General features: G+C 44.0%; 1 protein-coding gene across 9 annotated transcripts in view; it reads left to right on the top strand.

Annotated features, from left to right (window-relative positions):
- CUNH3orf67 (chromosome unknown C3orf67 homolog) overlaps positions 1-15,575 on the top strand; it is a 334,462-nt gene that overhangs the window by 250,080 nt on the left and 68,807 nt on the right. For 8 of the 9 annotated variants that reach the window (XM_023715803.1, XM_023715800.1, XM_023715798.1 and 5 more), the window contains one exon: positions 10,029-10,090. The exons of the other annotated variant lie outside the window; for it this stretch is intronic. In XM_023715803.1, the coding sequence (XP_023571571.1) occupies positions 10,029-10,090 (62 nt within the window). The remainder of the gene's footprint in view (positions 1-10,028; positions 10,091-15,575) is intronic. 9 annotated transcript variants of the gene reach the window in all.

Raw genomic sequence — 15,575 nt, 5'->3', positions numbered from 1 at the left:
TTTGTCCATTCATCAGTTGATGGGCATTTGGGTCTTTTCAAAATTTAGCCATTACAAATTCTGCCACTGTATACAAGGGTACCCACACGGCTGTGATACGATGCTTCTAATTCTTTTGGGAAGATTCCAAGAAAGGGAATAGCTGGGTGGGTCAAATGAGACCTCTAGTGCTAGCTTTTTGAGGAATCTCCACACTGATTCCCACAGTGGCTGCACCAGTCTGCACTCCCACCAACAGTGAAGAAGGGCTCCTTTTTCCCACATTTGTCATTGGTTGATTTCTTGATAATAGCCATTCTTTCTGGAGTAAGATGGAATCTCAAGAGCTGCCATTGTATGAAGCATCGAGAGCCATTTCAAAATCTTCAGAAGCCAAAGAACGCTTACATGTAAAGCTACATTCAACATCATATCACACATTAAAATATATTTTCATTCATCAGTGAATATAGCTTTTTGCCAAATAACTTTTGAAGAAAATATACAGTCATGTAGCTTGGATTCACATTTATTTATAGCTGAAGACTGAGTTGAGGTATAGTTGACAGTGCATGTTATTTCTTAAGTATTTAATAAATTATTAATTTTGCAGTTTGCTTTTTGTATCTTTAAGCCAGTTCTTTTCAGGTCTCCAATGTCTTTGTAGCTCTTGGAAGTCTCAGAGGCTCTGGCACCTGCTGCTAACACGTGTGCCTTAGATACCGCCTACAGCTGCCCTGGGGGCTAAGCACCCACAGGGCTGCCCTTCCGGAGGGGGCTGCTGAGGCGCTGGAGAAGTGCGTCGCACCTGGCTTGGGCTGCCTCCTAGCCCGAGCTCCTTCCCCTGGGGTGTGACAGCACCTTGCTATTCTGTACGACATGGGCGTCGGATGTGTGCTAAAGATATCGCAGGCAAGGCGAGATTTCTGTGCTCAGGAGAGAACTTGTAGGACTTTAACAGAAAAGAAACTCCAGTTGGTTTCAAGGAAATGTGAAAGGAAAAGAAATAACCATCCTTAATTAGTGCCTGTTAGCTCCACCTTGTCCACCTCTAAGATTCCCGCGCTCAGCTGCGCTTTGACGGAACACAGCCGCCAGGCACATGGAGCCCCTGAATATGGAACTGTGTTCTTTTGAGCAGCCTTCAGAGAATCCTTGTAGCTGGAGCCAAAATCCTAAGAATGAGTTGCAGATGTTTGTTGCTGCAGTTTGTCATGGAGCTGAGACACTGCCTTTCAAATAGCTTTCAAATAAGCTATTTGAAAACAGACACTGCCTTATGAACTGTTCCTCAGCAGTCCCTTAAAGCCCAAGTAAGGGAGCAGCAGCCTCCTGCTGGAGTGCCTTCTGTCGTGAAGCAGCCCAGAAACTACCATGGCAAAGGGCAAGCTGAAGAGTGGTTATTAATGGGCCGAGAAGTCTGAACTCTTGGTTGCCCTGGATACCGTGTTCTCGTCACTGTTCTGTTCAGGCAAGGACGGAAGTCTCCTGCATGACAACTATTCTGCTCTAAATGTATGCAGCCAAAAATAATACCATCACTAATGAACTTAATAATCCCTCTATTTGAAAACAGTCTCTTTTTAGACAGAGAAAATATGGAAGCTCCTACCTTGGTACTCATGAGATACGCTTATTTTTGCATACAATTCAGCCTACTCCAATATTGAAACTATCAACAAATGGGAAATTGCATTCTCTAATGAAGTCCACATCCTGCCACCCGTACAGCATTTCAGTAGAGCCGTTTGCAAGTGCTGTTGCTGTCTCTGAGCTCAAGCCTTTCTCCGTAGAAACTGTTCAGCGACAGTGCAAAAGAAGTGATAAGAGAGCCCCCAGCTCTACTGATTGAAAGAACATCCTGTTCCTCTCCTCAGTGAGCAGCTCCACCGTGCACTCTGGCTTGGGCAGTGTCCCCACACCCCCACGCTTCCATCGCCCAAGCCCTTTGGCCTCCAAGCCTGAGACGCCGCCCTTTACCTCTTAAGCCTCTCTGCCTGATGCCACAGCCTTGCCGTGTCAGTTTCCACCTGAATTCCTTCAACTGCTCCTCAGTGTCTCTGCCTCAGGTCCAAGCACCATAGCCCGGGGAGGTAGGGACATCAGTCCTTAGCGCCTGCCCAAGCCTTGTAAAGTGCTTGGAACTCTGCCTGAAACATGTTTGTCATTGTTATTTGTACTAAGCACCTTCCGAAAGCCAGATCTGATCTCTTCAGCGACTCTCTTCATAACGCCCTTCAGTGAGGCTCTCTCCACTGCCTCTCTGCTTTGTCACATGGGGTGCCCATGACCTGAGGCCTCCCCATCTTGGCTGATCTCTTATTGCTCCCCATCTCTAGCTCCATGTTTTACCTAATCACAATTTCCTAAAAGCACCCACTCTGTGTGTATTCCACCCCTCACACATGCTTTTCCCCAAGACCCTCCAAAGCCCTCCACAGCTCTTCTGCAGACCTCCCTGAGAGGAACAGTCCTTCCTCTGCCCTTAGAGCCAGGAATACCTCCATATTAACCCTCATTCACCTGATTCCCTGATATTAATTCATTGCACACATTTTTAGGTGATGCACTGTGTCATGGCCTAGGCTACGTGCTGGGAACACAGAAGACAGTGGGCTTGAGATAGTCACTGTTATAGAGGGAGTCAGAGAGATAAAAGGCCCCTGAATCCAGGGTTGCGAGTGATAACAGAGCGGAGGGTTAAGGGATGGGTGAGAGCTGCATTCCACCTTAGGGCTTCAGGAACGCTCACCATGTCGACACAGGGAGGAAGGAATTTCCCATTCTGAAAAGGAGCAGAATTGAATCTGAGGGGATGAACATAGTCTGAGGTTCCTAGTGCCTTTGTTTCGGCATCAGCCTGCATGAAACCTGTGACCAAGGCGCCCTGCCTCTGGGCTCTTGTCCTGAAGATGGCAGAATGTGAAGTCTATGGACCCAGCAGAGGGGAAATAAACCAAGTAGGTGGTAGCTCAGTTGGTGGCCTTCATTTGCTTCACTGTGTAGGGGAAGGTAACTGTGGGTGCGTTTGTCACCTAATGGAGACTTTACAAAAAGAAGCAAGATGTTACTGACTGCTTCTGTTTACAGAGTAAATTGTTGGCAAACAGGAATTTGTGAACTGAGGCATTACTGTATAGCTTACTAGAAATAACAAGGAAAAGCTCTCGCTAACCAAGAAGGGCTCCAAGGAAGGATGCCAAGAAGGAGCCCAAGTTCAGGGATGCACATAAAAATGAGACAGTGCAACATGGGGTGTGGCTTCTCTCCAGGCTTCTGACATCCAGAGGAGCAGATGTGTCTTCACTCCAACTTCCTAGGTCCCCGTCCTGTGAAGCAGTGGCCTCTGGCAGTGGGGACCAGGCTTCCTCTGGCCCCTCGCTTCCGGAGCAGACATCCCGAGTCTCTTCCCCCTTGTGCTCCTGTTTTCCCAGGCTTATCTCGGTGTCCTGGGGTCCCTGTCCTAGCTGTATTGTTTCTCTCCTGGGCTGAACTTGAAAAGTGTTTTGCCTGTCCCACCCCACCCAACATGTAGGCAGGAGAACTACTTCCTGCTCTCACAGTGTTGGGCCTACTTGCTTGTTGGATAACTTCCTTTTTAACAAATGCATGTCTTTAGGTTCACGTGAAACTGCGGGGAAAGTGCCCTATTTCCAAATGCCTCCGCCTCACCACTATGCACAACTTGTCCATTACCGGCAGGCTCTGCGGCAGCACGAACCCCAGCAGTAACTGTTCTCAGTGCCAGGGCCTGGGCTGAGCTCCCTGAAGGCCGAGCGCCCCTCAGGCTCTTCACCCTGCCACGCCGAGCATGGAGCCTGGCATGACTGCTGGTGGGCAGCTATTGGTCAAAGGAACCAATCAGTAATACCAAAGTGGGGGTTTTTTAACACTAAAGTAAGGTAATTTTCTTCCAAAACTCACGTGGACAGCAGATTTGTTTCAGTAAAATAATTCTCAAGTGACACAAATGTTTTATAGTCAACATTTGATCAGTGGTTGTGAAATGGACACCTAGGAAAGTCTTCCTCTGCCCAGGGCCTAATGCCCAAAGTAAGAAGGAGAGATGAATGCGGGTCTCATTCGCCGCAGGATCTTTATGCAGCAGCCTCACACACACACAGGCACGCGCACACACACTCACTGCAGTCTGAAACCAGACAGCTGACGCACAGTAAAATGAGTAAAATGAGCCTTTAGCAGGCTCTGTTGTGTGCACTACATGTGTTGATTCCTTGGCTTTACTCAATCTCTGTACAGTTCAGAGTAATAGGCGCTGCTTAAAAGGTATTTAGATGTAATAAATTAGTCATTTAAAAGCTTAATTAAATGTAACCATATTTCTCACAGCAAATTGGCTTTTGTAGGCATCTTTTGCTAAATAAATCAAGTCTACTAAGAAATCCATTGGCCTTTGACAGATAAATTTTTCAAAGTTTCTAACTTAGAACCAAATTCAATTAAGACAGTACTTTACAAAGTGTGAATAAACCAGACCACTACAACCAATCAGCTGGGGTGGGGGGCTTCTGTTTGGAATAACCCTTACGATATTTTTTGAAACACTAAGCTTTAGGCAGCCCTAGAAGGGGAGATAGAAGTTAGTTACAGTGGTATTGTGAGTTTTATCTTGGTGAGAGATTTTATTGGCAATAGCATAAAGCTGTGTGTGGGGGGGGTGCTTTTTGAGCAAAAGGAATAGCTCGTGATGACGTGGTAAACATGACGAATACAAGCTCCACCTGAGCCCCTGTCCCAGCTCTGCCATCTAGCGGCCTCGCCCTTGAAAGGGAAGCAGCCGCCCCGCGTCCCACACCGCCGCTGTGTAAATGGAGTAAGTGCGGGAATGTGCGCGTGTAAGGCTTGGCACGGTTGGTTCCCCCAGGGTGTGCTCCTCAGAGGCCCCTCGGGCCAGCACTGGGGAAGCAGGATCCTTTCCCTCTTTATGGCTACTGAGGGCTGCAGGGGCGGGCAGCGGTTCTCCTGCCCTTGTGCAGACATGGGCTTAAGCAGGGATGTGCAGGCTGACCCCTGCTGAGCTTGGTAGATCGGCTCTTCCGTGGTTTCCTTGTCTTTGCAACCCAGAAGCCTGCACTCACGGACAGCGTACCCGTGATGTGCATGCTGCCCTCCGAGCAGAGCCCCCCAGCCCGCGGGCTTTGGAGTCAGGCAGTCCTCACTCCGTAGCCTAGCAGCAAGCACACAGGGCTTCCCAGCTTGCTAAAAAAGAAAGAGAAAAGAAAAGAAACTGTAAAGCTCATTGCGAACATCCATCAACATGACATGTTAGCAACGTAATATGTAGAGAAAAACGAGGCGAGCCTCACTTAATAAAATTACGAGCATATGGTGAGTTTCCTAGACAAGTTATTTATAGCCTTGATTAACCTTGTAACATTGCTGCCACTTTCACTGGTTTTACACAAAGACATAAAAATATTGCCTCTACCTTTTACCAGAGTAGGATGTGTTCTCTTATTTTGGCCTTCGCCTCTCTCCCTCACTCCAAAATTACTAGCAGCTTGGTCACAGAAAAGCAGGACTGTGCTTCATTTTGAGCACTGCGTGGTAGCTCTCCTGCATAGCAACAGCGCCACCAAAAGGACAAGTCCCACGTCCCGAGATCTGTCCCAGGGCTCTGCCGAGTGAGCTCCGCCTTCTGTGTGTCCACATGCATCATTTCATGACCTTTGGGTGCCTTACCATTAATAGATCTTTCTTTTTTTCCATAATTTTATTGAGAAACAAATAGCAATGAGACAGTTTCAAATCAAATTGGTAGGACAGTTTCAATAATTAACACATTGCATACATTCTTCCTAGTGGTTAATTGCTGTACAAGATGCGGACATGATATCCTATTTACAAACACTATTAGAACAAATCCCTCTATTCATTAAGAGAATGTAACTACAAAACGGTGGAAGGATTTTTTTTCTCCGAATGCCTTCAGGGCAGGTTTGGCTGGCTGGAGTTGTGGGGATCGAACCACAGCAACCTGAGCCTGACAGCTTTGTTGAAGCAGCTACTTAAAGAGCTAAGCTAAGGGGTTGGCCCACAATAGATCTTAACTTCTTCTGACCTATAAATTCTTTAACTTTTCAGCGCTTTTTAGGTGTAAAGAGCTTCCTTTTAATCCCCTAAACTAAGAGGGAAAGTAGTTGATTGTGCTAAGCTGTGATAAATCAGATGAGCAAATGTAGTCCCTTGTAGGACTATAGTAATGATAGACAAAAACTGGTGACGGAGTCAGCGCCGTGTCTGCATTGTCAGGGAGAATGTATTTGGATGTGTGAGTTGCTCTACGTTTGCAAAGCTGAATAAACTTTCCTTATTCTTAGAATACTATCAATTATATCTTAAATTTGTCTCAAATTTAGCAGGGTGGCAAAACTTATCTGTAATTTTAAATATATAGTAATACAGCATGAGAATTAAGTCACAGAATTTAAGTTGCAGTAAGGAGGTAGTCGTTTTGTGTGTCTGTGTGTGGCTGCCTCAGCCAGCCCTGGGGGCGTGGCCTGTGGTGCCAGGGTTCGAACCACAGTCCCTGCACATGCCTGCGCCTGCCTAAGCAGCTTTAGACCACTGAGCTATCTCTCCAGCCCGGCAGTATTCTTACATATTTCAAATAAAGGTGTTTCAGGATCAGTTGTTTTTTCCCCTGCCGTAAACTGAAAGGATTTGCCACATTTGTTATTTAGAATCTTTGTGCTTAGCATTCTGTGTGAAAGCCCAGGTGAATTAAACACTGCAAAGTAGTGGTGAGAGGGGAGCGATGGAACCTGCCCAGGCTAGCACTCTGGCTCCGCTGTCGCCTGGCACACGTGACCGTGGGTTGGCGCTATTGTCTGAATGGCCTTTTCTGTGGTAGGGAATTAATTCTGCCTACTTCATAGAATTGCTGTGAGGATCAAGTGAGACTGTGTTTATCAAGAATTAGCATCGAGCCAGGGAGATGGCTCAGTAGAATAAGTGCTTCCCTGGTAAGTACAAGGGTCTGAGTTCGAACCCCGGTTCCGCCAAAAAAAAAAAGAATTAGCATCGAGAAAACTCAACACAAACCAATACTGTTCTGCTATCATTTGTTATTCGTAGTTCCTTATAGATATTGGTTGCTGTCTCTTTGTATCTGTTTATAATATTCTCTAGATGTAGCTGAATTCCAAGATCAAAAATTATTTTATTTTTTCATTGATACATTTACTGAGTACTACCTATCTAAAAAATACTTGCTGCTACATATGTTTGGAAATATACAGTGGAGTAGGGGGTATCCTTTCTCACCATCCTGTCTTCCTAGCTAAGGGCCCTTATGGCAGAAGGCAAGCTAACAAGAAAGAAGAGTGTATACTGTATACATTTATTTAATAGAAGTCTTATGTGACCCAAATGAAGGCCTAAAGAAATGGCTAAACACGAATTTCTATGCCAGGTTTGACAAGTAGAATGTCATGGAGAAGTACTGGGCAAGCTGAAAGAAGGCATTTTGTTTATTTCCTTCTCTGTAACACTTTGTCTTCACAAATAAGGATGTTTCTTTCTTCTGGTTACAGGGAGGGTATCTCTCACATAAAGATCTGGTTCAGGAAATCTGTCCTGTTTTATGACCTGCTTCAAGAAAGCAGAAAGGAAGGTGACAGTGCATGTCCTGCTTCTGTGGTTTTTCTCAAAGTTAAGGTTTCATATGTAGAAGTAGCATGCCCTGTACCCTGTCAATAGCCATTGGTGGGGACAGCTGGCTTCAGACAGCCGGGCTGTCATTCGCCTTTCTGCCTATTTACGCCTGCAGTTTTTATTACTGTGAAAAGTTTCCATTTGTTATTTTTGTTTTCTAGCACTGGGCATGTGAATTTTTATTGATTATGGTTTTTTAACTATGTATCACTGTTTTATATGGACACAAGTAAAGACAGGAAGGCACCAGGCTCTGTATTGTCAAGTGAGAAATGAGTCACAAACAAGATGCGTATTTCCCAAGGGATGGAGTAAGTCATTTTAATAAGGGATTGAAACCAGTATAAATAGAATTAGTAACATAAAATTAAGAAATGGACATTTGGCTGACTTGCAAGACTGTGATGCTTAGAAAGTTATGGAAATGCCTCTGAAAGTAAATAGGCAGAATCCCATTCACTGGAGGCCTGAGTACAGCTGAGATACAGAACGAATACCAATGAATTTATTATCGGGAGGATTTTTATGCCAGTGTGAGTTGGTGCAAAGAGCTGTTTAGGCCCTCTGCTTGTTAATTTCTTTCTTGCTAGGAGATAATAAAGCCTAAATCACAGAAGTAAATTTCCCTTGCAAATTGCTGGAAGTCTTATTTCTCTAGTGAGATCAAATATGTCTTATGACATATTTTTCCTTCCACTGTTCTCCAAGCTGTTGTTTCTTATTACTGAAATGGCAGTGTATTGATATTGGTTCAATTACCAAAGTGTCTGAGGACATTGAAATTCACAGTGCATCCCAGGTATTCAGGCTAAGTGACTGTGATTATCAGACAGGGTGTTTGGTTTAAATTAGAGGAATACTTCCAAGAGATTATTTAGAGGAGATGGTTTACTCTCAAGAATTCCCATCACTAGTGTCATTAATATTTCAACATCCATTAAAATATGTGGAGTAGAAGAAATGCAGGCTCTTTCTCTATAAGCCTCCCAGCCACAGTATTTCCTTAGTCGGGTCAACAGTGTGGGGCCACGTTATTCTGGCTGAGGAAGTTTAACACCAACCCCTCTGCGTAAGGAATCAGCATTGTGAATGCAATTCAGAAATGTATACCAAATTCCAACTTGTCATAGGATGAGAGTGTTAAAAAGTGTGATTTTTTTGTATTGATTACATTGTTGTTAACCACATAAGAAAAATCCTTAAAGCTGATGTTCAAAAGAGAATTTGTATTAGATACATTGGAATTTTTTTGCTTTGTAGAATGAAAGAAAGAGATCAAGCTCCATTAGAGATAAGTATTTATGACTACATAGGAGGTAGTTTTCCGCCTGTGTTATAAAACAGTAATTTTAAAGGTTTCTTTTATTTTTCACTTAAGTAAGTTTTATTATTAGAAAATTGAGTACCTCACTTGAAAAACTAGTCTGAGGGGGTGGTAGAAACAAAACCCCAAAACTTACAACAGGGCAGCTTGCATTCCTCCTGATACTAATTTTAATGAGAAAGAAACAGCAATGAGACAGTTTCAAAACAGGTTAGTTGGACAGTTACAATCATTAATACATTCATATTGTCTTCATAGTAGTTATTCAGAGTACAAGATGCAGACATGATATCATGTCTAAACACTGTTAGCTCAAAACTTTCTTCTCATTAAACTAAAAGAAAGTAACTATATATCCTAGCTATTTTGTATATACAAATACATATTTTTTTCACTACAAAATGGTCCTTCATTTATATCCCCCTTTTTTGTTTTGTCAGAGATGGGCGTTCTATTGCCTCTCAAATATGGTAGGTGCTTGGATTCTTGCTAAGGAAAAGCTTGAGATTTCACCTTTTGTCAGGCATCCGCATCACTTCTCAGCTCACTCCTCGGCCTACTGTTCGGTTGCACTCTCGGGAAAATTACTACCTGAGTCTAGATTTGCATGTGTAATTCTCGCTAGCGGTAATAATATCCTGGCGAACATACTCGCCGTGAGACCTAAGTAGGTGTGTTGCGAGGTCGCTGCCTACTGCGCACTCTCTCCGAGGGGCGCTTGTGCCTCGCCACACCTTGCTTTGCCTTGCTCTGTCTGCCAGTACCTACCAGCATAGAAACTACACAAAGCAGAGGATTCCGGCGGCGAACAGACTGGGATGACAGTGCCGGCGCTGCGGAGCGCAGCCACTGGCAACTTCCGCGGTGTCGTTGGGAGCGTCTGCTGGCTGCTGGCTTTCCCAGCGAGCGTTTGCCTGGGTGAAAGCAAACCTAGCCCCCTACTCTGGTTTGTATATCAGAAAAACTTACAGCACAGAGAATGTATGTAAGAAAATATATAAGGATCCCAGTGCTGATGAATGCCTCATAAATGCTTTGTCTTTTACAGCCCGTCAACCAGGGTCGTCACTATCAGAAAGAAATGAACCCGCCTTCTCCTTCTAACCCTCGGTAAGAATCATCATTCCTTTCGCCTTTTTAAAAAAAGACTACTTAGAAGATTGTGGCTTTCTTTGGTTTCATAAAATTCCTCTCCAGAACTTCTAAAGGATTTCCAAAATTCTTTCGTTTTAAAGTGCGGCTCCATCTGCTTTTCTTGTTAAAACTGTGGAGTGACTGGCGGTAACAGTCTCCCGAAGTTTAGCCGCCTCGCTGCGGGGCGGAGCCCAGTACGCTGGCGCGCTGCGGGCGTGGGAACTCCCTGGCGGGACTGGAAGACGTGCAGATGGGCCGCGGCCTGGAGAGCCTTGTGCACAGCGAGCGCTTTTAAGTGCTGTTTTATTCATTATTATTTTAAATGCATAAATATTTTAATATATACTTGGTTGATATGTTTGAGGCATAAATTATATATAAATATATAAAATTCTTCAAGAGAGTTCAGGCGGCCAATCTCCTTTTCATAAATTCAAAAGGTTATAATATCAAAATTACTCTATTTAAAAGTAACCCTGGAATCTCACTTCTTATTATGGAAAAACCTCCTAATTTTTGGCTGACAAGCAAGTCTAAGTTGAGCTTTTAAATAAATATATTGTTATATGGCTTTCTGATAGTTATGTAAGCTAGTTTTCCATATAAATCAATTTCACTTTATCATTATTCATTATAGCCAGGAGTTTACTGAAGTCAGTGTATCTTGCATTCCGTTCAGAGTCTTAGTTATTGGAATTCATCTCATTATCCAAATATAGCATATTACCGAGCTAGTAAAGCTGTTACAAAACTTAACGCGGCTCCTAAGAGACCATCAGCATTGCCTGTAGAACCCTTGCTGGGGCCGAGAGTACTCACAATGCAGGAGGGAAACGTTCTTTATTAGTAGCCTTCTCGGTATTCCTGCTCCGTGTTCTTCATCTAATCACTCTTTCATGTTACCTAATAAGGGAAATTGTCACTGTCATAAATGGATGTAATAAGGAGTTTGAAATTGAGACCAGAGGCTGAGGAGATAGCTCAGTGGCCTAAGCACCTGCCTGGAAAGTGCAGGGAGACGGGTTTGATCCCCAGTACCACATGCCGTGCTGTAGCTGTGCCAGCCGTGAAAACTGGGCATGGTGGCGGACCCCTATAATCCCAGTGCTGGGGAGGCTGAGGCAGGAAGATCCCTACATATTAATGAATGACTGAATATTTAGCTGTGGCATTGAGACCTTGAATATCTCTATTATGAGTTAATTCCCAAAGATAGGATATTAAAAAGCTATGGCTGACAGATAAGAATACATGAAAATTCACCAGTAAAACAGTTTACCTTATGTGACCAATTAAATATCCACTCACTTAGGAAAAAGTAATTCTACAGAATGAAAGAAAGAGAAGAAATTCTAATGCAAAAAAATTAAATACCATCAACCCAATTTGTGGGTTTGTTAGCCAGTTTCCTAGAAAATAATTATATTATATAACTCTTCAGAACATTTCCAAATTACAAGGCTTTGCTCTTGGTTTGTAAACTTAGCAGCTTGGAGAACTATGTAAAGGCATTATTGGACCATAAATAAAATTTTGCAATTGGCATATAGCATCATATAAAATGGGGTAGACACTGTCGTGTGGTGGCAAACCTATGGCACTTGTGCCACCGCCGGCCATTTGTTGTCATGGAAAGCATAACAGACTCGCCATCGCTGTGCTAGTGTGTGGAATGCAGCTTAAGATGGAAAGCTATGAATCTTAAGATTTGTATTTTTACGTACTTATAAATAATATTCCATGTTTTGTATCTCAAAATAAAGAACTTTAAAATAAAACTTCATGTTGATAATATAAGAAAGACGTAGTGAAAAGTCAGTCTCTAAATGTACCATCTTGGATAAGCTGGCATCTGACCCGAAGCCTGGATGGATGGCTCCCCATCTGCAGATTCTGCCCATCGTTAGCAGCAGGAACTGGCGTGGTTGAGATTAGGCAGGTGGGCGAGGTGTGTGCCCGCACACCGACTGGGGGCACAGCATGCCAGTGCCTTCTGGGAGGGTCCACGGCTGTGAGTGCTGCCGAAGAGTCTGCAGCTCCTCCAGGGACCTGAGACTTTTAAGTTACGTATACTCAGGGGTACATACATACGGATGTAGAAAATCAACTTTCGATCAGCTTCAGTAATGTAGCAGAATAATCAGTATCCCCAGTCTTCCATTTCATTTGCAGTTTGTCCTAAATTTCCATTTCTGCATCCCAGTTACCTTCTTCATTCTGTGTGTCCATGATTAAAATTAATGATCACATTTAATCCACAAAGCAGGCAGATTTGGATGCTGAAGAGTTAGTTGTACATTGAAAGTAGCTAACACACTGCATATATTCATGTACTGTCTTCTTCACAGTAAAACCACTCACACTGGCAGGGCAGTGCTTGACGTGGGGTCAGGGTGGGACGCCCTGGGAATCATTTCCCTGAGAAGATTACAGTCTAGGAATTGAAATGCACAAGGTTCACCTCCTCGCGTTCCTGGCGTGTCTGCGGAGCCGTTTCCACATGTGCTCTTAGGCAGGGCGTGGCATTTCCCGTTATTTTCTTCGAGCACACTGGCTGATATTTAGGCGGCATCTCATGCTGGGGCCCTGGCTCCCGCATCCAGCAGTGCTGCCTCTTGGGCACTGACAGCCTATAGGACAAGGTGCGGAAGCGGCTGGAGCACGGGGTAGGAGGAAACAATTTCACAGTTCATTCATGTTGAGAAATGTTTCCTAGCATGTAAACTCGCGTGCTGCCAAACAAAGCAAAATGGATGTCGTTTGCAGCCTCGAGTCATTTGTTTTAAAACGCCATCTCTTGGTGTGTGAGTTCAGAGCTGTCCCTTCCACACGTCTATTTTTATGTGTATGTAGATTCTTCAGCACCATACAAGACATTTTGCTCAGGGATGAATTTTATGCAATAAACTATGGTTACGTTCTGGTTGTCTGTTCAGACTAATGGAGTCAATAACCAGTCTTTCATTTCAAATGATGATTATACTTGCTGTTTTACAACTCATTGAAAAATTGAGAGGCAGGAATACAGTCAGAAGCTTTGTAAGGTTCTGAATATTGACAGAAAGAAACAATCTAGAAAATAAGTCTAGGAGTCCCAAGAACTAGCGAATGGCATGGTTTCCAAAGTGTTTCCTTTATGGATTATTTCTGATCTGTAGTATTTTAAAGTGTCATCGCAGATTGTGTTAGGGTCCTTTGTGGGTTTGCCACATGTTTATGTGATATAAACACACTAAAAACTATAATTATCTATAAAGTCCCACAGACTCTGACAAATGATTAATAACCAGCAGCCTCAGTCCCTGCTGGCTCGGCCCGTCTGACTGAGGCAGGCGAGCTGTCACCAGAACTCGTACACAGTCTCACGCTGGTGGCAGTGGCTTCATTTGTCTTTTCTCTCTAATTGTCAGGAGTCGACTTAATGAGCTTTTCTTCTATCATTTAAGTTTCTGGTTTTTTCCTCACACAAGAGATGATCCACGAGTGAAATTCAATACAGAACTTGGATTTCATGTTCCTCTTGAAATGATTTAAATTTGGTCCATTTTTCAACCAAGCTGAGTTTTTAACATATTCCTCCTTTAAACAAGGACACAACGGAAGATTTGCTTACTAAGTGAGCAGACATCTCAGTCCCCTAATACAATGTGACTGCAGTTGGGAGGGCTCTGATTCTCCACCTTCCGGGCCTGCACATCTTGCTCAGAGGCTGAAGGCTGCCAGGTTACCCTCTGTGAGCAGGCTCGCTCTCCATGTGTCCCCTTCTGCCCATCCTAGCTGCCTCCCCACAGGCCCAGAAGCATGGGGCCAGGCACGAACTAAAAGGTTACTCTGTGAACCACAGTAACCTTTCTTCATTTTAGTTGCTTGTGCCAGAGCACCAGCTCCTCGTCTCTCTCTTCCACCCTCCTTTCTTCCCCTCCCTCCCTGCCTCCTCCCTTTTTCCTGTACTGTTACCTGTCCTCTTACCTATGCTGTTGTAAGACTTCCAGCCTGCTTAGGCAGGTGCAGGGCCTGGGGTTCGATCCTCAGAGTGCCGTGCTGGCCCAACCCCTAGGGCGTGCTGGTGTTGGGACTGCACATATGATGAGCTCCTGTAATCCCTGCGCTTGGGAGGTTGAAAACAGGAGGATTACTACGAGTCCGATCTGTGTAGTGAGACTGTATAGATCTTGCACTAAATACATTTTTTAAAAAAATTTCCATCAGCTGTTGCATTGAATGAAAGAGACAGGGACAGAGTAGGGTTATACAGTTCCCATGGAAAATGAAAACCTTTATCCTGATTATAAACCAATTCAATTTCAGATTTTTTAATGTTTGTGCAAGAATGGCCCATTCTGAAAGTAAGAGCACAATGATACTACCTTACTCACAATCATATATAGTTCTGTTTTTGCAAGAGGCCCTTGTTTGGACAGATGTCTGATACCTAAGCCCATTTCAGTTACAGCATCTTCTGTCATTACTGGCCAGGCTTTGCTCACTCTGAACCGAGGGTCACGGTTCTCTGTTCCCTCAAGCGCTCCACACACAGTTCCACCTCAGGAGCTCTGTCTGGAGCCCTCTTACTCTTATTTCCTGGTGCCTGTTCACACTGCTAGGGTCTTCCCCAAATAAACACCATGTCATCAGTGCGGCCTTTGACAGTTCCACCCTAAGTCACCCACAGCCATCTTCCTTACACTCTCCATTTTAGCTGCAGTACTTTTCACTAACTGATTGTATCAGTCAACATTCCCTTTGCTGGGACAAAAATCCTGACACCCTCAGTTGAAGAGGACAGGTTTATTTTGGCTCATGGTTTCAGAGGATATAATCCATAGTTGCTGGCTGTAGGCAGAAAGGCGTGACAGAAGGGCCTGTCGGGGACCACTGCTCACCTCAACACAGCAGGGAAGCAAAGAGCAAAGACCTGGAGACAAGAACTTGCCTTTCAGGATCACACCACCAGTGACCTGCCCGCTCCAGTGAGGCCCATGGTCCAGACTTGAAGCATTTCGGGGCACATTATAGACCTAAAGTGTAATACTTCTGTTTCTTTATTTTCTGCTCATACACACCCTCCACCCAGAATGGTGCAACATGACTGCGTGATCCAAGACCTTACCTTTCTGTTGCTGTACTTTGTGCTCTTCAGCAGTATCAGGCACTCGGCAGACAGGAAACATGGGTTGAAATCACTGAAACATACCCCACAAAAATGAATTTTGCTGTCTCTCCACCTGGGTTAAATCCCTTTTTTGTTCTTTTTTTCCCCTGGTAGTTCTGGTAACTGGCCCTGTTCCTACTTGAAATAAAGTAAAGTTCTTGGTGAATTTTTTTAAGTGATACCTGAAAAGATCCTCACAACGTAGAATATCTGATGAATGTGTCATTTTAAGCCTCTAAATAGATACAGTTTTTTTTTAAAGAAGACATTCTTTTTTATTTTTCATTTTCTATTTTTAACAGATACATT

This window comes from Octodon degus, unplaced genomic scaffold, assembly GCF_000260255.1.
Source record: "Octodon degus isolate 3935 unplaced genomic scaffold, OctDeg1.0 scaffold00043, whole genome shotgun sequence".
In the NCBI taxonomy this organism is placed as follows: domain Eukaryota; kingdom Metazoa; phylum Chordata; class Mammalia; order Rodentia; family Octodontidae; genus Octodon; species Octodon degus.
The sequence above is the reverse complement of the archived record's forward strand: the minus strand, read 5'-3'. Positions and strand labels throughout refer to the sequence as shown.